The 24,106-nt window shown below is 45.2% G+C and overlaps 1 protein-coding gene across 1 annotated transcript in view; it reads left to right on the top strand.

Moving 5' to 3' along the window:
- Positions 1-13,848: 13,848 nt before the first annotated feature.
- sema3fa (sema domain, immunoglobulin domain (Ig), short basic domain, secreted, (semaphorin) 3Fa) overlaps positions 13,849-24,106 on the top strand; it is a 39,991-nt gene continuing 29,733 nt past the window's right edge. Inside the window, 2 exon segments of the mRNA XM_062563974.1 lie at positions 13,849-14,283; positions 15,444-15,598. Of these exon segments, the coding sequence (XP_062419958.1) occupies positions 15,487-15,598 (112 nt within the window). The 5' untranslated portion in view covers positions 13,849-14,283; positions 15,444-15,486.

The following is a 24,106-nucleotide window of genomic DNA, read 5'->3' as shown; positions in this document are numbered from 1 at the left end:
GTAGGAAGTGGAAATCTCCTCACAGTCATCCGCAGTGAACCGCGCAGCGTACGCACACATCTCCCGAGATGCTCAACACTCTCAATGCGCAGATGGACTTCCTTTTTTTGGGGGGGGGGGGGGGGGCGAAAGGGCAGAGAGTTTATTTGAGCACATATCCTATGGGTGTCTGACTGACTGAAAAGGGGTGAAGTTCACTCTAACACAAACAGACTGCGTTGGACCAAAACGACCAAATCCAGGGGAGATGTGGTTTTTAGCGCCGTGGCCGTTGCACCTGGGGTCCGTCACGCCAGGGTGGAGGAGGGCCTCCATCTCACAGATGGTGAAATGGGACCATGGGCTTTCCGCACCGGGGTTTAAAAATGACATGACCTGGTTTCTGTGCTTTAGAAAGGTGTGGAATGTGCAACACAGTCACTGTGACAATGTGCGGCTGGATTAGAAGACAGTAAATCAATTCTCTTTGCCCAGTTAATTAAAACATGTGACCTGCGTTAACCACAATTTGCAATGTTATTTAAAATTATTTCAAAGACCTCTATCAGTAGAGGGGAAATTTGTCAATTATTGAGCCTATGTGGGCAAATAATGACATATTTAACCATATTTTGATCCAATGTTTCCCTCTACAAATTCTAATAAGCCGACCCCTAAGAGACCACCTCACTTGACAGGTAATCGATCTGGCTTTATTTATTTATTTTTAACTTCATGAAGTCCGTAGGTCACTAGATTAACATGTGTTGGCTTATCCATTAATCCACTTCACTAATCCGCTCCCACATGTCGACACTTCTAGATGTCAAGTGGATACCCTTGTCAGAGCATGACTACACACATGGCAGTGATTTGAATAGCACAAAAATAAACGTCATTATTGTTATTATAACGTCATTGTAAAATAACGCAGGCTAATTCCAACACCTTTATCTTTTTTAATGAAATGTGACAGAATTTGGATCATTCTTCATAGGTGTTTCCTGTGAGCCGTCAAAAGTTGGAGGCGTTTGCTTGTTGACGAGGCACAAAGTCTTCAAGGTCATGAAATTCCCATTTTAGCAGCCAAACAAGCCATCTGCTTAATTTCCACTGATAATTGGCTGCAGTTTCCTTCTCTGGACACACAGATGTATTATTTATTAAGTTTAATGTCAAAAAGGAATATTATTTACAAATCTATTTATGAATTATATCTTTTAACATTTTTATGAAGGACCTAATGGGTTCAATCACTAAGAACTTTCTGGTGTAATATCTATTCTTTATATGCTTTATATAAAACCCAAGCTGCTTCTCCCCCATCCCCTATACCAATAACCCCCACCCATCCCCATCCCTCTGTATGTAAACACACACAGACACACACTTAGTATTTACATACTGAAACACACACCTTGGCTCATTAGTGTGCTCGGTCTCCATGGAAACACATAACAGGTGACAGTATTCCAAAGGGGAAGGTTTGGGGAACTGTGTGGGTGTTGGAACCTGTGTGTGTGTGTGTGTGTGTGTGTGTGTGTGTGTGTGTGTTGGCTGTGAAGCGTAGGACGTTGGCTGTGATTGCGCTCAGGCTTAGCTGTGTCTGCAAAGGTAGGACGGTGCCAGGTCGTAGTGACAGGACGTGTCAGCTGCCCAGGGCCGGTGGCTTCCTCGTGCTTCAGACTCGTGCTGAAGGTCTCTCGACTCTGTCCCTTCGCAGGGCCACTGCATCACCGCACAACGATCGATTTAACGCACAGAATGACACACAAGAACATTTATGGAGAGGCCAGAGGAGGAAGAGATTATGTTTGAACTATAAGAATTATGTGATAATCCATTCAAACTGCCAGTTTGTCATTATTTTTATCAAGTCGGTTTATTCATAGATCACATTAAAAAATGGCAAACTTGAAAGGGATTCACAAATTCTGTTATTGCAGTAAGTATTTGTGATTAAAAGCCTAATGTGCTGTAGATAGCCGTACTGCTTAATTGTCTATGTATTTGCATTGCTACATTCACTATAATAAATATATAATAATAAAGCAGGATTTAAGTCTGTATTGGGGTCATACAACTGCAAGATAATCAGAATATAGCTAGCTGATGCTAGCAAGTGAAAGTCATGGAAATGGTGTCTAACAGTCGGTTTAATCAGCCAAAAAGATACTCTGATGTTGAGACAGAACGATGGCATGACAGCAGGGATGAATCCATGGCTAATAAGCCGACAAACCCTTTGTTTATGTTGCCACAACAGATCAAATTTATTTAGCACACAAGGAGAAACCAACAGAGGGTGGTCTGCTGTAGTGGGTGCAGGGATAACCCCGATTCAGAGCATGACCAGTTTAACATGTAGGGCAGGTGAACGGTCACGCCCGCGGGTCAGAGATAACCTTTTAATGGGGCTGCAGGGTCAGATATTGTCATGCTGGCCGGGTTAGGAAAGACTTTCAGTTAGTGCGGAAATGCCAGAACGTGAAGGTGCTCGAGTAGCCGGGAAAACGTTTAACTGTCCGGATGGGAACGATGAAAGAATCCATTATCTCATAAATTCAACCAAAATTCTCTAATGATTAAAGGAATCGTGACTCTTGCCCGTGGAGTAGGACCTGAAGTGATGGCAGTGAACAAGGTGGATGAGTCCATTAACCTTAACCACGTGGTCATTATTGGAACCAGAGCTTCAAAGGTCTCCAAGCCTCATGAAATAGCAACCGTAACCCAAAACACACTGTAAATGTTCTAATACAAACTTTGGGTTGTGTTTTGCAGAGACCTTTTGAACCTCATCGCCATCATAAAACAGTGTAGTGCTAAAGTATCTCTTTGTAGGGCATTAATTACACATAAATGTCACTTTTTCAAGTATTTGTTTAAATTACAGGACTTCCTGGGTAATCTTTTCACATCAGACCTTTTGACAGGTCATAGCAGGAGAGCCACAGCTGTTGCTTATAAAATTAACATCAGTAAGTGACGAGTGTGTGAGCAAGCATGCACAATACCAGCTAAAGCAACTCCAAAGCCTAAAGCAGAATGACACAAACAGGTTAATGTGAATCCACTTTAGAGACCGATCATGCGCCCGTACACTCGTTTGCAAGAGAGGCATCCCAGAGTGTTGAACAGCTCACATCGCCTTGGCAACAGCACCCAGTTGGGTCCCGGAGGGAGGGGAGTAATAGTCAGGCATGTGGCAGTGGATGCAGACGCCTGCACACAGGTGAACACACATCGGCCCGTATGGGCTCCGCTGCCCTGACACGCAGGGGCTCTTAGCTGCTCCACCGAGCAGCGCATGCACGCAGGGAGGACGGAGGAGAGACTTGGAGTGTCGTCAGGGTGTCGGTAGCTGTCACACCGCGGTGTGGGCTGTCAGACATGAACGAGGTCCCCCCCCCCCCACACTCTTTCTCTCGCATGCACAGTACGCTGCACCGCAGGTGAGTGTCAGGCTGAAGCTTCATTAATATTAAAAATTGAACCCGACAGCAGGCAGCCGCAGCGGCTCTGCCTTGAGAACTAGCTGTGGGTGAAGCAGAGGCTTCCTCCTGCTGTGCGAATGGAGGGGAAAGATCTGGAAATGACTGCGGGAGCTGTGGGCACAATCTATGCCTGGAGCTACTAACTTCCAAGACAATTGCAGCACAGCTAATGGCACCGACTGTCACGTCGAGGATGTCTCCATTGTTATTATAATGCCATGCAAAGAGAAACACCCCATACACTGCAGGTTTTATCGAAAGTGGACACATTCACTGTAATGTAGGTTCAGACAGGTCCCTGTGGTTAGGTAGTAAATTCCTCACTTTTCCCGACTTCCTGTGTTAACGAGAAGCTACGCTGAAGATGTGGCTGATCTCCGACGTGCCCGCGGCAGTCGCTTCGCATCAGCAGGGATGACAGATGGTTAAAAGGGAAAGAGGCAGAAAGTGGTGTCTCGCTGAGTGACAGTCAAATGAAGGAAGTGAATAAGGCAAACAACCTGTGAGAGGCAGGAGCTTCATTACTTGATCCCCCCCCCCCCTCCCCCTCCCCTCTGTGGCAAGCTGTGAGTTCATGCAGGCTCCCTAGACGGTCCTAATGAGAAAAAGATGCAGATGCAGATACTCAGGCCGAGTATCTATTAGCACTGGGTGGGGGCATTACACTACGTGTTATTATCTATGAAGAATACAACAATTAACACCGTAATCAGGAGACCATTTATGGACTTTTTTTTTCACAGTTTTTCATTTTCATTATATAAATACATCAAATCCGTCTTGAACAATAAACCGTAAACTACACGACAGCATTGTGTAACCATCACCGGTTACGTTTTTTGACGCTTGTATTGAAATCCCGCATCCCAACCTCTTATTAGCCAACCTGCACATCGCAGTATTGACGTAACGCGCACATGTTCACATGTTTCTGGTCGGGCCGAAAGCATCGATCCCACCATCCTCACATTTCTTTTCAGTCCGTTAAAATCCCCGTCATTTGTAAGTGCGATAGTCATTGTTTGGATAATAAGTAGTTTCCACCAACCCCCCCCACCCCCCAATCCAGCCCCAACCTCGTGCTGGCATGTCAATCCTGAGGGGGGGGGGGGGGGGCAAAGAAATGCAGCGGCTGACGGTCTTGGTGCCTGAGGAATAAACGCATGCAGGGTTTTCCCCATCCTGCTTTCATAAGGGATTAGTGCTGCATTGTCTTCGTCTCTTCGTCTCTTGTTGCACAGACATCACCAACGTCTGCCGCTCCTCAGGCATTTCAGCTCATTTAAATTGAATCCGCGTTATACTAATAACCTCGAGTAATTAATTATCATGTTCTACACAATTGAACATGCCTCAGCCAGTCTTCAAGACCTTTCGAAGGAAAGCAACAGAGCAGGCACGGCGCTCAACATTTCCCAGACGTCTCGGTTTACGTGACATTGGTGAGTAGTGGCGAGGTGAGGGGGTCGTGTCAGAGCCCGATGACCCCGGTCCTGAGCATCGAGGGAGAGAAAACCCCAGCGTGGAGTTCTGTAGTAACGCATATGGCGAAAAATGTCAATCCAAAATTCACAATCCATCCGAAAAAGAAGGATAATATCATCAACTGCTGCGCACCTCTGACCCCTGGGTCAATTTGCCGAGGACTTCAATGCGTTTACTTTCCCCAAGTGACCTAATGACGGGTCCGCCATTGTTGTAGGTTGGAACTGACATGTTCCTGCCAGTGTCGGGACGCTTGAGGGGTTCTGCTGCTGCGTTTAAAGGCTCTATGTTAAAGTAAATTATAGGATACGTAAAGTTGATTGACCGAATGAATGAATAACAAGAGGATTTGTTTTTTGTATTTTGTGCCCGAGAGCGGTGCTCTTCAAAGAAGCCGCCGGGCACTGAGGATGGGGAGGACGTTGCCTGCCTTCGGCCTTCAGAGCCACGGATGCATCAAGCATGACCTTATCGCATGCCGATCGGACTGCGGCACGGATCAAACGTGGAGATACCTCATACATCTCGGGCGAGTTGTCACAAATCAAAATGCCGACGAGGGCCGTTAAACACTCGAGCGCTCCGTGCCGCCCATCCTCAGGTCTGTAAATTATTTTCATCTTTTGCCAAAACTATTTTTTTTCAATTTAACCAGGCCCAGATTTAGACGTGATTCAAATAGAGCGTCTATTACGTCGGGCCGGCGTGTCAGACATCGCTGGGAATCCTGATCTGCTGCGAGTGGAGCTAGCGCAGCCTTGACTAGCTGGGCATCATGCCACAGGTCTATTGCTGGAGACGTGAACTCTTGAGAATGTTGGGATAAACGGTAGGTCACTGCATGATTTCACCGCATGTTCTTGTTGCTGTATGAAGAAAAGAAAAGATTTAAAAAGTGGAAGCGATTGATCAGGGACAAAGTGTGCAGTTTGTTGATAGTATTCAGACCAAATATATTTTGAATTTCATTTTTAGATTAAAGATTAAACAACAGGGGCCAGGGTTTAGCAGAGGGTCAATATCCATTTTGATAATCCCTATTTTCCAGACAAGCATCCCAGATGTTCCTGAAAACATTAGAACTATGTATCATCTCTATTTATCATCTCTCCATTCTTCAAAGCTGATTTTCTCCTTCGGCATCATCCTGCGTTATGAGGTTTCACCCAAGAGCACACTCGCAATAACCGGCACTCTTCGGTAATATAAGGATTAATGTTACGGTTGGTATGATTTCTTCTCCAGGTGTCTCTACGGCACCAAACGGTTTCTAATAGCTGCATCCCTTTCTGTTTGAGTAAGGAAGGAAGCTCATTCCATTGCTACCCGAGCAGGAGCACATGTCTCTGACAGATCTCAATTAAATGAAGTGCGGGGAGTTCGATGGTACCCACAATGCATCACTTCCTGCGTGCGTGTGATCATTTCACAGAGAAAACCTCGAGGGCCAAACTGTTGAATAAGTTATAATGTACTTCAGATATTGAGAAATACAAACTGATTTGTGATATCAGGTGTTCACCAAGCGGCGCAGGCTCGGGGGAAGGACCGCCGGCCTTTGAACACAGCGGGCGTAGCTTTTCCCTCGGCTTTCAGGTGGATGTGCTCGTTTGTTTCTGTGATGGTTAGAGGCCTGGCGGAAGCTGCGGGGCCCGCATGTGAGTCTGCCTGGACACCCACTCGGTATGCTGCGGGCTCTCAAGGGGCAGAGAGGCAGGACGGGGGGGGTTGGCAGATGACTGACGTCTGCCTGTCCATCAAAGTGTGACCCGGGGCTCACTTTTAATGAGATCCATTCCACATGACAGGCGCCACCTCTCCCTGGGCTGTCCGTCTGATGGCCTCCTCTGTTCCAATCAGATCGCCCGGCTACATCTGTTGCCGCTTTTACGTACAGGGTGAGAGCGACTGTGTGTCAATGTGTCAGCAGAACGTGTGTGTTAGCTGCTCGGTGTGTCATTAAGATAAGGTCTCAGATAAGGAAGTGATGTAGATACAAAAAAACGGAAGGAACGTGTCAAACTCAACGCAAAGTCAACCGTTGAGACAGAAACAGCGGATTTGACTTGAAAACGACCTTGTTTTTGTATTAAAAAAAGTACAAGCTTGTGTCTTTACAGTCAGCACAAAACTTACACACATGCTAGAAACGGCGAACTGTTTACATTGCGTATCAGCATTGAAATATGATGCGAGCGTGTGGAGGGCGGGGGGGTATTTATTCAACAGTCCAATATGTCAACATCACTTTGGTGTTCATGTGCTAATGTGAAGGGCAAAATCCATCTTACGCCCAGAAGAAGACATCAGGAGCATCCGAGCCTTGGTTAAACTAACTTGGGCTTGTTGTTTTGTAATAAAAGGAACACATCGTGTTGGGAGGTTGCGCAACATCTGCAACACATCTCTTTGAGAGACTGAAACAGAAATATTGAAACGCCACACACAGAGGAGACAGACATGGGATTCCTCAAGTATTACCCAATATTCTCATTAAATATTGCCCAACTTGAAAGCTGGTATCCATTTGGTCTGAGATGATAAAATATCTGTCTTTGCAACTGCTGCCACGACTGCTTCGACTGAAAGCTCTTCTCCGTGTAGTCGAATTAGGAGCCAGATGTGCCATTTACTGCCAGCTGTTAAAGCAGGACACTGTCCCCGGAGATTGTCAATCGAACTGTCAACGTGACACAACAACTGGCTATTGTATTAATGATTTTGGATTCTGCTTTTTGCTTTGCTTAATAATAATAATTCATTGATGATACCAAAACAATCCTTTCAAAGCGGAAACGTGGCTGGGATCGATCGATCGATCGGTAACCTGTGTGCTGCGAGTAGAGAGGACCGAGGGCCAATCAGAAGGTGATAACAGACAGAGGGACTTTCTTCTTGGACGGACAAGCGAGCCACCCACAGTTGTGACCGCCCCCCCCCCGCTCCCCTTCACTGCCCCCCCCTACAACATTTCCACAGTTAATTTAATTGTAAACTAAGCCTCAAAGAAAGACACACAGTATAGTGTCTGCTCTTGATGTGCCGTACTGTCTGCAGACAACATAAAGCCAGATCAACTGCTGCTGGATGTTCTGGCCACAGATGTCCAGGGAGATTTGCTCTAGAGCTGGGAAAACTTTTGGGGCCTGTGTTGGATTTTTCATTTTACATGGAAAGGATTTCTTCTTAAAACTGCAGGTCACTATATGGGTTTAAACTAAGCAAACAGACACGATCATGAAGGCTTTTTGTCTTATCTAAACGGTCCAATTACTATTGAGTTACATTTGACATGGATTTCAGATTACAGGCTGACAGAGAGAAATCTGGAATAAAAATGTAACAGGCTTCACAGAAACTATCATCATTTTGGACAACCCCGCTCTTTCTTTCTCTCTCTTTCGTGGACACTCATGCATGTTTGTCACACATGCGCACCCACACACACACACACACACACACACACAACTGTTTGGTCACCATCCCTCCTATGTCATTTTGAATTCTCAAGCCACCTGTTTCATGTATTTCAAAGCAAGTGATGACAGGAGGATGAGATGGGGGGGGGGGGGTGAAGGACAAAGAACTCGGCGTAGTCTAACTGAACTAAAGCTGTGGCAAATGGAAGGTAAATTTAACCAGTATTATTAAGTTATATTGTAAACAGTTTATAGGTTTATGAGCACACACAACCTTGTGTTTTTCAGCTGATAGAAAGTCTGTTCTAGAGCTAAGCGCTGGCTTGCATGCATGCTGTGCAATTCTGCCAATATAGTTGCTGAGAGATTTCAGTGTAAACCACAAACCCCACAGTGGCACTAGAGGCAAAGTCAGGGGATCACCAAAGTTATTGTGATTTATCCCGTGGGAACCAATGTCAATCCATCCCACAGTTGTTGAGATCTTTCAGTGTAGGCGTTGGACTGCCAGAGCCTGGTCCTGTAGCTAATACCTGTAGAGGCAATAATGCTGCTTTCATTGCAAAGAAATTGATAAATTGCCTTCACATGAATAAGAAATAGTAGAAGAAGAAGCGAAATGAAACATGTGTGATGTAGTTTTGTTTTCGAATAGCAAAGTGCTGTATGAGCCAACACTTCTTCACATCTTTGCCTCTCAGTAGCTGAAAAGAAAAAAAGTGTTGCGAAATAAGTCAGAACCTACTGAAAAGTTGTTCACTCTCTTAAAATAATGAAAGAAATAGCGAGGGCAAAAACACAAAAGTCCCACGAATCCCCCCCCCCCCCCCCCCCCCCATCAGACCACGGACCACATTTGATGGAGTTTCACTACAAAAGCTGACCACTTTTTGGTTCAGCACAGAACAAAAAGCACAGTCATTTCCTCTTTGCTGCCTTCAGTCTTTCCCAGTTTGCCAGAGAGACCTGCGGCTGGATGTTTGTGAAGAATGACACTGACAGACTGGACCCTCAGGAGGCCCGCGCCGACAACCCTGCATGGGAAAACCATTACACAAACCCCCCCCTCAACCAACCCGGGGCACCTACAACCACAAAGTCATGCTAAATATAAAGCCATTGTTATCGTTTCGCTGTGCAGTTTACTGTGAGGGGGGGAGGGGGGGAGGGGGGGGGGGGGGGGGAAATGGCACGAGAGAAGAGCTGATGTAACGTAATACAGGCTCTGCTTGGGTTTGATACTGGGGGGAGAGAATCCACGAGACAAGCAGGGGACAGGATCAGACCCCGTGGAGCCTGTTAGGAAACAGCTCTAATTCATACCAAATCATCCCCACCACAGCTGCCCTCCTCCTTGCATTTCCCAGGCAGGAGACATGTGAGCCAGATAGAACGAGACAAACTTGTGTCATTTTGTTAAAAAAAAGAGAAAGAAAAAAAAAAAAAGGCAGCTGTTCCATTTTTAGAGGCACAGTCGGCTTCTTTGACAAGAGACCGAGAGACAAAAAAAAAACGAGGCTGAAAATGACAATCAAGGGGAAGCCGAAGGCAGATCTGGATGAGGGAAATAAGCACGAAGGAAAGTGCGATTAATCTTTAGAGTGCAGCTCAAAAGCCAACGTGTGAGCACCGCACTCGTTTATACTGTGATGTATGAATGAACCGCTCGGCTATTCGCAGATTAACACGCAGGCAATGACATGTGCCTCTACATGTAGTCACATAACAGAGAGTCCATTGTTTAAGAGTCTTTATATGTTGTATTGGTAAAATCAACATTGCCAGCATCACATCGGGCCAACGTGAATGGAGAAAATGCAGCCTCAATGGGATTCTACAAACTCTCTACTCTGCATGCGTGGATGAACGTGGTATTTTTTATTTATTGCTGTATTTGAAGCAACGGGACAAAATCTGTTCCAACAACAAGAGAAAGTCAGCATTTCTGCTGGATTTTTTACATTCAATTGCATTTTGTATCGTTAAATGTAATGATTTATAAAGTTTGAAGATTTAGACTCGACTTTAAAACCAAAATGTTTTAAATACTAAAAAAAAGAGAAATGGATGGTTGCAGGTACAAAATCAGAATAATGTATTTGACAAGTGTGTTAGACATACAGGAATTTGTTGGTCCATACATTGGATAATAAAATAAGACAAATTATTGACAACAAAACACAACAAAAAAATTCACGGCAGCATCTTGATTAAAGCACAGCGAAAAAGTCATAAAATGTTTATTTACACTGTCAGGTGTCTAAAAGCCAGCAAAGTTCTCAGGGCCCGACTCAAGTTTTCTCCTCCATCTGCCAGATGTGTGTTGGAGCTACGTCTCTACGAAGTGTGGCCTTATCTTTTTTCCATTTAAATGCTAATGAGCGCGCCGCCGTACTAGTCACAGCGCTGCAGAAACTGTGTGAATTTTTAATATCTTATCACACCAAGAGGTAACAGCTCTCCCGGTGAGGTGGAGGGATGAGCACGAGTTACCTCATTAAACTCTACACTGATCGAGGGCCTTCCCACGTGCCACAGAACCCTTAGCTCTGTGTGTGTGTGTGTGTGTGTGTGGTCAGTTGTGTGCACTCACATCTGTCTTTGTCGTTTAGATGTTGTGCGTACATGCAGATGTGCGCGGCGGTGTGCTTGATGCACTTGTTTCTTCACCTCATCAGTAATGAACATCGGGGGTTAATTGCCTCGCCGTCATGTGGCGGCGCCGGCGGACGGAGGAGGTCACGGTCGCCACGTGCTGTTTAGTGATTACTCTCTCCGTGAGCCGGCAGAGTCATTGACGACAAAGGGTCAAAGGAAAATTCATCGAACGCAATGAAACTCATGTGAGAGGGAGACCTCCTGCTCTTCTACTGCCTGGATTCGTGTTCCCCACTGACACCTGTTTCCGGGGAACTTTACTCCGTGAATGTTAATGTGGTGCGTTACTTCTTTGTTAAAAAAAGAGTTAGTAATTGGATGAATTAATGTCAAACGCTCCGGAGGATGAAAACAATAATCTATGCAGTGTTGCGTTCACGTCCTCCGGGAAAACGAGACAGTTTTTAAATAGGGAAGTTCAACCGGGTGTCAGGGTTGCTTTGTGGAAACTGGCAGGTTTAGCATTAGAAGTGATGCAATATCTGTATCAAACACTAAACTGACTCCCACCAGTCAAATTCAAATTCTCTTTTTTTCAAACCCCGACAGGACAAAGAAGCTTTGATGTCATTTCTTTTGCAAGTATTCCTCTAAATGTGTTGGTTGCCTCTGTGGTCGGACAACCGATGAGGATCCTTGATTCCATCGTTATCTTTCATATTGTACTTGTCAGATCGCTGCAGGAGGAAGTGATGCTGGAGGGGGAAAAAAAAAAAACTGGAAAGCATGAGGGACTTTTGTGAAGGCGGGCGCTCCTCAAAGCCAGAATTCAATAATTGCTTTCCTCTTGTCTCACGCAAGTGACAGATGGTGAGGCCACCAGAGGCCTGAAGATGGGAATAGTATTGTTGATTAAAAATAAATATAAGATACAACATGCAGCTGTTGGCTACAAGACAGAGAGTGAAAAACGGGAAAAGTAAAATAATATTTGCAGTGACACATTTTAACTCGGAGGGCCCACGCACTTTAGAATGAGGAGTGTTAGATCTGCTGAAATGTGAAGTTTTGGGAGAAAGAGATGTTATATTTTTTTAATCTGATTTGTTCTTGGTGGGTGCTGAGGGATTGTGAGTTGTGTTTGAGATATTTATGAAAGCTTTTATTTGACTCTGGTACCGTCTGGTGCTCGGACCACCCTTCAAACACAAACTCCCCCCTGCGCCGGGTAAACAGTGAGTGAGAAAAAGAGTCTGATGGTTTCTCAAGAACCTTCAAGATGGATATGGACTAAAGCATATCAATATTTTCCACACGCATCGTGTGCGTGTACCAGCTTGTCAGCGTAGGGGCTGAGTTTTTCCCAGAGCTCTTTGTCGGCATCATGGGAAATTTAACACTTTTAATGGCAAATGCTGATGCTGAGCTCTCTCCCTTCCCTGCTATGATCATCATCATCAAAGGTGCTCAGGGTCCTTTGCACACGTACTAATGTAGCCATTGTCGTTTTTAGACATTGCTCAAAAGGAAAGAAAACTCCAAAACTCATTCAGAGATCCACTATTGTTTTGTTTCCATTCGTCACGAAGGTACCATTTAATCAACACAGAGGCCAGCAACTAAATCCTCAAAATATTTCTGATATCTGATTCTATACATTTCTGTTCTCTCCAAGACATGCACAAGAACCCTACGCTACAATATTTATCATTTATGGAATAATAAGCATGCAGACTGGGCGTCAGCTGCGTTGCGCGTCGACTTGAGAAGAAGAAAAATAAGCCAATGTGATCAAGGGAGGGATTGAGTTGAGATTAAAAGATTTAAGGCTCCATTTGCCTATGAATATCTGATGCCTATCTGAGGCGAGAGCCGGCTATGCTCCGTAAGGACGACGAGGTGTCGGCATAAATCTACCTTATCTCCATCTGGCCACTTTTCAACTGTTCCTTTGTGTGAACATGTGGCCACATTCCTGTTGTGCCAAGGAGTCTGTTTGCATCAATTAAAAATGTTTCTCGTCATTTGGAAAAAATAAATAAATTGCCATGCGGCTTGGTTATTTTTCCCTTCTCTTTTTGAGTCAAAATGTAGTAAGTAATTCATGTCCCTTTCGCAAAAAGCAAACACTGCTCCATGCTGCGAGACTGCCAATACCAGCAGATACTGAACAATTGCTTGGCTCAGACCTGGCATCTGAAGGCTTCTCAGCCCCATTCAATGTTGGCAGCAGGCAGCAAAAATAAAGACCAGGAGCCGGCAGTCCCAGTCTGAACAAGTTGTGTAATTACCTCAGTACTATTTTGATACTCCAGCTTCTTTTGGAACCTTACTGTTCCTCGCAGTTTGGACGCAGGTTTCATAACGGCGTGTGAGGTTTTTCTCAGCAAAATGTTGCTTTTCTGGGTGAAAATGAAGTCAATTTCGCATTATCATCTGTCTGCGTAATTTATATTGTCATTTAGATTATAATTATTGTTTGAGAGCTCCAGCAAAATGTATATTTTATTCATATTCTATTTATGTAACTTTATCTTGACCTTAATATGACTACCTTTGGTAACATTTACAAATGGTAAAGCCAAGGAAAAGAAACTGCATAATTCTATAAAGGCTCTATCGAGGCATTCACGTCAACACTACGGATCAACTTCGGGGGGAACAAACTAAAACATACTGTACGCACCAAAAAAAAGTAATTAAACGTAATTCAAAGCAGATTTTTTAAATAATTCTTCACCATATTACAGGTAATCATCCCACGAGAGTTTACCTCCGGAGGAAGGTGCAGAGCAGACACGCTTTGTGCAACGCTTTGTGGGCGGGAGGCGGCGCATGGATGCTTAAGGTGGGTTCCCTCCCCCATGGGTGTGTCCACGGCCGGGAGACCTCAGCGGATCCACCTGCAGGAGCCGCTTTCCCCCTGCAACGCACCACACACACACACACATACACACACACACACACACACACACACACACACACACACACTTGAGCAACCGCCGACCGCCGCGTGTTACGCGCACCTCTCCGGGAGCAACTCTTTTGTTTCGAACCCCTCCGCGGCGGACTCCGTGCAGACTCCGTTGATTCGGTTTTTGGGATCACTCCGGGTTCGAGGCGGCCGCGTCAAGTTGATTTAAATCCGAGCTTTTGTTCGGCTCTGAGGGATAATCGTGCAGGACCTGCGGCGGATACGCGTGGTTGTGCTGCGCGAGCACGGAGAGCAGCTCAGCCGACCCGGAGTGGATGGTTCTCAAGTGTTGACCAGCTTCAACGCAACATTCACTGGACGGCACCAGAAGGTGAGTCGCTACGCGGGTGATGGTTTGTCGCACAGGTCACATCCGTTGTCCGTATATATGCAGATGTGCGCGTGGAACAGTAGGAAGACACATTTGCGGGAGTCGAATTAGACGATGCGTGCTTCACGTGCAATTTTATGGCTTATTTATTTAAAATATGTGGTAAAAGTTTAGTCTGAATATTGAGGACAGTTTATTTTAAGCAAAATACCTTTTGTGTTTCCTCGATCTTCTTCTGGTGCGTGCTGGGTATTTTTTTATTTTATATTATTTTTAAATGAGCAAATGCGATGTCAAACACAAATTGCACATACTACATGAGCAAATAGCAGTGTGTGCGTGTGTGCGTGTACGTGTTGGGTGCACAACACGCACGAAGCAAGGAAACTTTCAGCTGCAGGAGATCTTTACAATCTGTTATTTTTCCAGTGTGTAAGTCTTCTAACTGGCTTTTCTGTTACTGGTCATGTTCCCGTCCGCAATAAGTCGGGCACGCTTCATTTTGGTTAAAGGTCTGCTTTGGAGTTGATGTGGAACTTGATCTTAAACCCTGACTGACAGTTTGACCTCAGCCTCGAATCCACGTTTACGAGTAGATATGATCTTGATTACATCTAAAACCCTGCCTCTGAGTGTGTATATATATATTAGTTGTTGCACCTCATTTGCATGCTGATAACTTGGAGCGTCTTTGAATCCTTTTTATGGGGACGTTATAAACTTCTTCTCCCTTTTGTGGCTCATATGCACAATTTTGTTGGGGCGATGCTCCTGTGGCTAAACGAGGGATCTTCTCGGTGAAATTCAGTTCCTCTGTGCACAACACTGGAAAATAAAAAATAAAACGCCTCGTCTGAGAAAAGCGAGGATAGGGAGGAGCACGCGGCCCCTCGTCGTCTTCAGCTGGAAGTGGAGTCCATTCCTCCACACTGTTGCTTTTACAGCACACAGAGGCAGACTTAGGGGGCACATTACAGTGGGAGATCATCCTGAAACCCATGAAGCCAAGATGGAAAATCAATAGTCAATCGACTATTTCTATCCAGACTTCTATGACTAAAGTACCAAAAAGCTCTAAGACTGCTCATTTCAGCTAAGTGGCTGTCCCTGCAGTTGGCTCAAAGTACATGCTTATTGACCGGCGCTCGTCTGCCCCTCAGCTCCTCGACTCTCCTCCGGCTCTGTTAACAAGCGGAAGGGACAATGCTGTGGGAGAACGTGTGCTGGCTGCTGGCCCTGCTGGCCTCCTCGTCGGGGGCGCCGCCCGCCCCCAACGAGCCCCTCTCCGCTCCCAGGATCTTCCTCTCCTTCAAAGGTAAGGGCACTCCGAATATCTGCAGCATCTGTGAGCCGGTTGCTTTTGGCGTCGTGCTTCGCTGCACCGCTTTGTAGATTTTTTTGATTACCACAGTAATGTTTGTTCCTGTCTTGTTGTGGGTAAACTATTTGCGCGACCTGCCTTCACAGCTCGGCAAGCGTGGCCGTTTATTCCTCCGCCAACAGAGAGTTTGATTGCGAGTCGTGACGAGAGGGATGAGGAGATGTGCCGCTGATTGTCCTGTTTAATTCAGGGCCCAGAGAACACGTCTTCATCTAATTGCCTGGCTGCCGTCGGTTCCTCAAAACGGGGCCTTTGTGCGACCTCGGCTCCTTTACTGAAATCAAGTCGGATTTAACACTCGGCTGGGCACGGACTCAAGGCGCAGATCCAGCATGTTATGAATGTTTGCCAGTGCCACATGGGGCCCCGTGTGTGTTGAACCGTCGTATCAAAATAGGTCGCCGTGGTGCAGTCTCCGGCGCTTTTGCCACTCCCATCGTCCGGTCAGGCCGTCGCGTCCATTGTGTCCTTGCAAATACTAAAAGGACACAATGGACACGATGGCGCTTGGGGTTTTGTAGTAGATTTACCTCCGAAGAAGAAGACTTGGATACGCGTCGGCACACTTAATGTATCAATGAGTTTGAACGGGTTGGAAACACTCGATGCGAGCTGGAGGTTTCTCAGCTAACCACGCCGTCGAAAAAATGATGACATCTTTAATCTGTCACTTGTCTCTCATCATATATAGTCTATAGCGGAATGGTAGAGAGAAATCACTTCATATCATGTTGTCTGCTTATAAGATCTCTCCTCATCGTCTAAAATGTTTACCTGTTTGGTTTCTTTCTCTCTAATCCAGTTGGATTTCATCCTTCACTGGTCTCACATTTACTAGGTGACAAAGAGTTGATTTATTTTCTACTTGTTTTAATCGAGTTCCTACCTGTTTTTTAATTTATTTCGGGGGTTACTTTATGCCTCACAGAGCCACTTCACATAGCTGGAGAATAGAAATGAACCCTAGGCTATGCATTGCCTAATTGTATTGGTTTTTGCGCCGTTCTGCTGGGAATGGCTCTGTAATGTACTTTTATTAATTTTGCATGTGCCAGTGTACTCAACCAAGTACTTGGCTTTAGGTTTCATGGTAGCTGTTCTAGTGCTGACAGACACATTTGCTGTAATAGGTGCTATGTGAAAACATGATCTAAGCTCATTTTCAATGTGCATTTCAGTTTTGATGATAAAACCGATCAAGGCGACAAGCTATGAATGTAGTCAGCCAACTGTAACTGCTAAAAGAGCCTTTGTTTTTCTCTAATTATGTTGTTGGATTTGCTGCTCACATACACAGTATCATTTTTCACTTTATAAAGCTCTTACGGAAGATGTTGCGGCTTTTGGCTGAAATCCAAAGCATATCTTGGCTTTTATCAAAGAAACGGACATGGGGTTATATACATACAGATACACACACATTTCTCAACACAAAACTACATTACATGTCATTTAATAAATGTCCTATGGGAAATACAGTGTACGTTATTAGCACTGGTACGTTATAAACCCTTACCTTGAACTTCCATTCTGCCATTTAATAATTACTACAGTTATTTGTGATTATTTTGTACTGCTGGTAGTTTTCCTGGAACTCTTCATAGCTTAAACTAAATGATCGTCATGCATTGATGCCTAAAGCAATCACATCACATCCCGTCACAGTGGCACAACAGATTAAGTTTAATAATGATGAAATTGTTGCTTTTTGGCTTTGAAGTATTATTCAAACCAGTAGTTATCTTCTATTCATATTTATCTATGTTCGTAGATATAGGAATTGTGCAATCATTTGCACTTATTTAAAGACTATGCGCCATACTATTATTTATTTGCACTGTAGTTTTCCTTGTTATCGAATATCAATTGCTGTTCAACATTAAAAGCAGGATTTCCCAAATAAAACGAAAAAGGCAACCCAATAAGTACAATTTAGTCTTTTCTGAGGCTCCCAAAGTAGCTGTGAGTGTGTTTGTTTAGGCTGAGTCATTAAGTGTGATAAGGACCAAGTGAGCAAACAGAGTCTAAGACTAAAGGAATGTCCATTCAAACTTTGTGGGGATAGATCATCAACCCAGACTTCAAAGAGTTACACACACACACACACACCTACCTAAACAGTGTGTTTCCCCCCCAAAATTATAACTCCTATACCTTCATTCAAAATGGATGTTAGGGTTTGACATAGCTATCAGATGGACAGATGATGTTCCATAAACGACAAGTCACAGTTATATAGGTGTATTCTTGTCATAAAAGACTGAACGAGGCTGGCTAACATCAGCTGCCGAGAGCGCCTATATTTACTCTCAAACAAGGCCTATAATCACGTGCTATTTCAGTGCGTCGGGCTCTGCGAGGTTGTGACCCTTTAAACAGAAGCCAGTGACACCCGAGGTTAACTGCCCTCAAACTGTGGGAGAATGGCACCGTATTAACAAGTAATAGCCTGTTGCGCTAATCCTCCGGCCCATTTGAAAGTGTTTAACTCTGTTTTTTTTTTGTTTTTTTTTTCCTTCTCCGGCCTCTTTGGTCCTTTGGTGGAACACCTGGGTGCAAGGTTGGCCCTGGGAAGAAAACCAGACAAAGCCCGGGCAGTTCTGTAATTGTCAGGGACGAGCTTAAGGTTGCACTCTCCGTCGCGCTCTTTGTGTCCCACGTAATGCGTCAGTGATCGTCACGCCGGAAACAAAGGCTTCACTATCGGCTCATCTCTACCGGCAGTCTGCGCTTAGGGTTAAGATCAGAGACGGTCGAGATGTATGTCCTCCACCTCGTTATTCTTTGAATAATTAGGAGCTGCGACCGTGTTTGAACTTGACTCCTTGTTCAATAGAACAATAGACCTCATCTTCCACCGATTATGCCCCATGGGCAGATTTACGCGTGTGTATATATATATAGTACACGAGGGCGGCCCTTTATCCTCCTAAAGTACTACGAGTGTGACGTTGCTCCATGTAGGTGGTCCTGCACCGTTCATGTCCTTTTGACTCCTCAGCTGAGATGGAAAGTGTTTAATCCACAATGATTCCTGTCATGCCCTGAGATAATAAACCTCTCATTAGACTGTAAGAAGTATAACTGCTTGCACCTCACCCTGCATCCCTACTTCTTATAGACGGTATACACTATCGTGGCACAGGAGACTGAGCAAAGTGCCTCGGCCAAACCTGCTGCCAATGAAGTCTTTGCAGTCAGTGTCTGCTGAAAGCTTCTACTTTACTCTGACAAGGGAAGTCCAGACAAACCCGACAGACCGACTGCTTGGCAGGTGAATGCGTTTTCTTTAAAACATTTTATTTTTATTTTGGAGACATATCCCTGAGCTGCTTTCATTGTCATGCTCAGTGTCCTTCAAACCAAAGTGAAAAAGCAGTCGTTAACCAGCGGCTGTGATTTGCTGATCCTCGGGGCGATCGGTTGTTCTCATAACGCAGAAACCCTCCTGCTGTTCAGCCACAAAAGAAACCTTGTTATTATTCAGCCACTGTGTCACGGTGTATTTATATTACATGCATCATCAGGGATGTTAAACGTATTAAAACACGCATTAGATGGTGAAACTTACCTGGTAGATCGCCCCAATGTAATCATTCATTTATGGGTAATGGGTAATCTACCATGATAATAATTAGCATCTACAGTGTGAAGTGCTGTTGTTATTGCTTTATTATATGTTATTGAGGTGGTCAACATGCCACCTCGATTTATCATTAACAGATAGACTTGTTATTTGTAAATGGACATCGTGTTGTCATGAATTAACAATAGCGACAAGCAATAGGAAAAGTTAAAGCTTTGGGGAATTTGGGAAAACCAGCAGGAGAAACATCTCTTAGAGTGAATTCATCTTCTGTTTTTATCTGCAAGAAACAAGATGAAAATAAGCAGCAGCGCAGTTATGCTATGTTTTTTTTCCACAAAAGCAAAAACCTTTTTTGCACTGGTCAAAGTCCATTGTGCACATACAGAGTAATTCCTGTGCTTCTTTACCCCTTTCCCAGTACATAATCACCACTGGTGCATGAGTGTAAGTTTGTCACAGCCTTCCACTGCCCCTCTCCTACATATATAATGATGGACGGCAGAAGGCTTTCTATAAATGTCTTTTGGTAACATTGCCGCCCATTTGTGCACGCAGTCCTGTAAAGTATGCAGTTTGTGCTCTTGGCATGTGTCACACATGCAACACTGTACCTGATGGCTGAACTAGACCTAAGCTGCCTCCCCTTCCTATTGTCTAATGCCAGGTCACTGCTAAATGTTTCCACAGAGTAATGCGTAGCACGCAAGCCCCGCAGCGAATATTACAATGCTTCTAGAACTTTCTCTCCAGAGATGATGATGATGACGATGATGATGCTGTTGCATCCCATCAACCTCTGCTCTGCAGGATGCATGCTGTCAAACTATGATTATTCAGGAGAGAAAAACACAAGGCGACAGCTACAGTGCTAAATATAGTGTCCTTCCTGTCTGTATTCTTTGTGTGTGTGTGTCTCCTCCTGCCTTGTCGCTGCCTTTACTCCACACTCACAGCCTCTCTGTGTGCTTGTTGATGAGAGGTTGGCGCTAAGAGGTGAGAGACAAGAGAACCCAGCATTCCGCCCACAGCGGCAGATTGGACTACACTCAAAGGGCAGAAAGGGGGGTGTAGAGGGGCTCTCTAAAGGGCTCGGGCTTTCCTTGAGAGGAGGGCACCACGGTGAGGGAGCAGGGGAACGTATGAGGCCAGTAGTGGGTGGATGTATATGTACAGAAGGGATTTGCCTACCCGCCTCAGCAACGCTGAGTTTAGTGAGAGCTTTGAGTCTCCATTCACTGCGTAACCCTTTTTTATGTCAGGTTCACTTCATAAAGTGCTGGCTCACACGGAGAGGAATACACATTACACAAATGCACACTTTTCTGCAATGTGAATATTTTTGGTACTGGCAAGCCGAGCCCAAAAGCACGTATTAATGCTGGAATCCACCCTCCACAATATATATATAAAATATAACTATTCTCCCACACCGACGTGTCCTAATAACTTTTGGTTTTGTTTGTTAGAAGTTGAAGAATCCTGTGACAGACGGTGTGTGTGTGTGTGTGTGTGTGTGTGTGTGTGTGTGTGTGTGTGTGTGTGAGATAGACCGTGCATCCTGGTGTGTGTGTGTGTGTGTGTGTGTGTGAGATAGACCGTGTATCCTGGTGTGTGTGTGTGTGTGTGTGTGTGAGATAGACCGTGCATCCTGGTGTGTGTGTTTGTGTGTTTCCCGCCGCAGCCATTTCTTTCTAAGATCGAAATGTGTCAGACAGTATAAAAATAGACTCCACGGTGGAACATGGGACACGTGTCTTTTCTTTCTCATGCTGGAGGAACTCGATTGGCTTCTGCACTCGGGGGGTCGTCCCGTGCAGTTGTTTTCCATCGGGCTCGTAGCAGTGCACACAACCCTTCAGGTGTGATCTTAATCATCATTCGCGGCAGATTATCAGGCGCGCTGTAATCAACCTCAGCAGGGCGGGCGGGGTAGGTGAGGGGGACTGAACTGGAGAGCCAGTAAAGGCTTCTATTTTCTTTTTTTTTTACCAGCGGTGGTTCTCTGCGGATTAGAAGTGACACAGAGGATCGGGAGAGAGACTTTTTAATATTCATGTCAAGGCCACATGTTCACGTCTGTGAGATTTTTGGGTGTCTGCTTGCAGAGCTTCTGTAACGCCGCCCCATGTGACACACGCTTTGCTCTGGTTGCCATGGCAGCGCCTACCTGTCACTCCAACAACAAAAACCCGAATGAGGTTCAAATGGTTTTCTCCAGCGAGGAGATGTGGGATCTAATCACAGCACCCCGAGGCTCGCTGGCTCTTCTGCTCTCGGGCAAACCTGACGCAAAGCAGCGTGGCGGCTTTGAGGCTCAGTTCAGACAAAACACCAAATGAATTTGACAAAACAATAATAGACTTTTTACGAAGCGGAGGCTCAGTCTCGGGGAATTGTCGGGGACGGATTGATAGATAAACCTGCGAATAAGTGGTTTCTCCCCCGTTGAGGCTTCCATGCTCTCCAGATGTAGCCGAGGTGTGGGAGTCCCCGTGGGTGGAGGGGGGGGGGGGGGTGGTGGTGGTGGTATGTGTTTTGGGAAAGGGGGGTGGGTGTTCAGCCTGGACTGAAATTAAGGAGACAGCGGGTCAAGGGCACCTCTCCACTTATTTACTCAGACAGCTATCATTCATTATCATTTGTCTGTCAGTGTTGGGATCCTGTTACTGCAGTGCCGTTGACCCCGTTCAGATGGTGGCAATTGTGAACACTTGGGGTGGGAAAAGTACAACCCAATATAGCTAAACAGTGTGTGCGTGTGTGTGTTTTGATACTTTACTCATGCAACTTGCAGCGCTACTTTAGCAATTCACGATAAAGCAAATAGAGTTTATTTTATTTTTTTATGTGCCATATTGATATAAAGAGGATGGAATTGCGTTCCTTTGGTGAGAGAGTGAGAGCAACTATGCTGTTTTTAGTTTTTACTGCAGGTTCAGTGATTCTACAACAATTGGTTGATACGTTTAATCATTTTGATACGATGTTAATTGTTAAAAGTTAAAAGTGGTTTATCAAGCAAAAATGCATTCATCGAGGCGACAGTAGGAGAGTCAGGGGTGAGTGGGGGGGCTTGTCGGTCGGATCCCAGCATTGCTCCTGCAGCTGGGACTACAGTGTGTGAATGTTACTGATGAGCAGGAGCTCCTGTCATCAGTGGATGAATGCGTGTGAACGGGTGAATGATGTCATGTGGCGTTAACGCGGTGTGGAGTCCATGTATCATTCATTTCATATCAGTGCAAATGAAATGCTTCTTGGATGTGAAATGCTCAAACAAAACAAGTTATTTTAGCCTTTGAAATACATTTTTTTTTTTTTATGCAATGGAGAATTTAATAAAGAGATTTTATAGATGAGGACGATTGAAATAATCTTCAGTTGCAGCTTCTCAGCGAGTAACTGTTGTCACACGGATTGAACAGACAACTATTCATCAGGTGTAACCGGTGGTTCCGACGTCCCGTCGGAGGGAACGGGCTCCGGGTCTTGTTATCTGAAGAGCTTGTCCTCCTCCCAGGTGGACATGGACTGACAAGTTGAACTCGAGAGACCTTGTCCTGTTCCAACTCCGACGTCATACAGGAGGAAGACTGAAGCAGCGTAGGAGTCAGGACTGTTATGAAGATGAGTGGAAGGAAATGTGAAGAGGCCAATAGAGCAGACTTCGCTCAGAGTGCTAATGGATTTCAGGGCATCGGTGTCAGGTTTGCTATCTCAGCCAAAAGGGCGGATAGATGGAGGGCTTTGAGAAGGAGGAAGAGGAGTGCGGCTGCACAAAGGCCTACTTAGATTGTGTGTCTGCTTCCCATTAGCGCTGTATGAGTTGAGATGGCTCACCTAAGCTGGGTGAAGTGCTGACTTTTTACGCGCACTCGTGTGTTGTCATTCGTTTCGTCTTTAAAAAAAAAAAAAAGGGTTGTTTTGGCACCTGGGAATATTTGGGTGCTACAAAATGAAGTGAAGCGGATGATTCCTGTGTGAGAGGCGTGTGTATACACAACCAAAGTGCTGTAGCTCGCTCTGGGCCACTTTGGCAGTTTGAAGTTTTGTGGCAAGTGCTTCTTTTCGTTAATTTAAGGTTTCTTTAGGCAGAAGCTGGGAAACCTCAAACAGCCACAACCCACAAAAAAAAAAAAAAATGTTCAGGTGTGTGAGATTCATAAGCCGGTATATGCTGGATGAACACCAAGTAGCTGTCTTTGTGATTATGGGAGAAATTAGGCCTGTGGTTGAGGCTGACCATGATCCCGTGGGAGGCTGCAGCAGTGGTCTCTCACTATTGGATTTAAAAAAATAAATAATAAAAAAACCCAGAACATTCCTCTTTCTCTCTTTCTGCTCCTGTCAGAGATGGATTTCATCTTCAACCCTGTGCTGTTTTTGTGCGCTCTTCATACCTTCGCTCTACGGGACGCACAATGGGTGAAAACCGAGCACTCAGTCGGATGCTAACATCATTACAAAGCCCGCCTTCGAGGTTCACCATGTAAATGCTTGTTTAACAGCACATCCTCCCCTTGTCAGATTGATTCGCGTTTCAATCGGATTTGTATTCCCCACGTTCCATTAGCCGCCGTTGCTTCGGGCAAGTAATGCCTGAGTTTGAAGGTCAGAGCTCTGAGTGAGCTCAGCCATGTGTGGGCGAGAAACCCCCTGAACCCATGACGTCCAGGAAGAACAAGAGAACCCGACTGCCAAGCGGAGGAGGAGGAGGAGGAGGAGGATGAAGAGGAAGGGCAGAATCTGGTTGAACATGAGGTTTCCAGGCCTCGCTTTCTGCGTTCATGCACTGATGGGCCGCCTGATAATGTGCTGATTGTGGAGGGGAGGAGATGGCCTCTCGTCCCTGG

Source organism: Pungitius pungitius, chromosome 8, assembly GCF_949316345.1.
Source record: "Pungitius pungitius chromosome 8, fPunPun2.1, whole genome shotgun sequence".
NCBI lineage: Eukaryota > Metazoa > Chordata > Actinopteri > Perciformes > Gasterosteidae > Pungitius > Pungitius pungitius.
This window is presented reverse-complemented; position numbering and strand designations above follow the sequence as displayed.